Genomic DNA, 500 nt, shown 5'->3' on the forward strand with positions numbered 1-500 from the left:
CGTCCCCCTCGCCCACCCCCCATCGACGGAGTTCGCTGCCGATTCCCCTCTCCGGAGAACCCACCACCATTCTCTACCCCACTTTCCACTGTTCCCTTTCTATGCAAAAACTGAACCAAACTATCCAACGCCACATCTACATCCTCACTTCTCATCAGCTCCTCCCCAACTTCCGCCGGCGTCACCTCCACCTCCTCCAATAACCCTTCAATTTCCCTAAATCTCCAATGCTCATTAATTTCATGGTGGTTCCAAGCCAGAATCTTGAACCCCGAAGCCCTGCAGTAGCCCATCGGCAGACACATGTCGACTCGGCCCGGTTGAAGGAGGACAGAGTCGACCCGGTCCTTCTTCTTCGCCGTGAAAACGAGCACCCGGTCCTCCCCTGTGCTCGCCCACATCCAATCCACAAATCCCAGAAACCAGGACAGAGAAAAGTCGCCATCTTTACCACTCGGTTTTCTGAAACAATCTATGTCCTCCACAACAAGCATTGATCG

The 500-nt window shown here is 53.8% G+C and overlaps 1 protein-coding gene across 1 annotated transcript; it reads right to left on the reverse strand.

Annotated features, from left to right (window-relative positions):
* Positions 1 to 16: 16 nt before the first annotated feature.
* LOC110106613 (AAA-ATPase At3g50940-like) lies at positions 17 to 494 on the reverse strand (the record flags this gene model as incomplete). The annotated part of the gene is made up of 1 exon (XM_020836564.1): positions 17 to 494. A coding segment is annotated over exon 1 (478 nt), but the record flags the coding sequence as incomplete, so codon positions are not given.
* Positions 495 to 500: the final 6 nt, after the last annotated feature.

Source organism: Dendrobium catenatum, unplaced genomic scaffold (genome assembly GCF_001605985.2).
Source record: "Dendrobium catenatum unplaced genomic scaffold, ASM160598v2 original_scaffold_93124, whole genome shotgun sequence".
NCBI lineage: Eukaryota > Viridiplantae > Streptophyta > Magnoliopsida > Asparagales > Orchidaceae > Dendrobium > Dendrobium catenatum.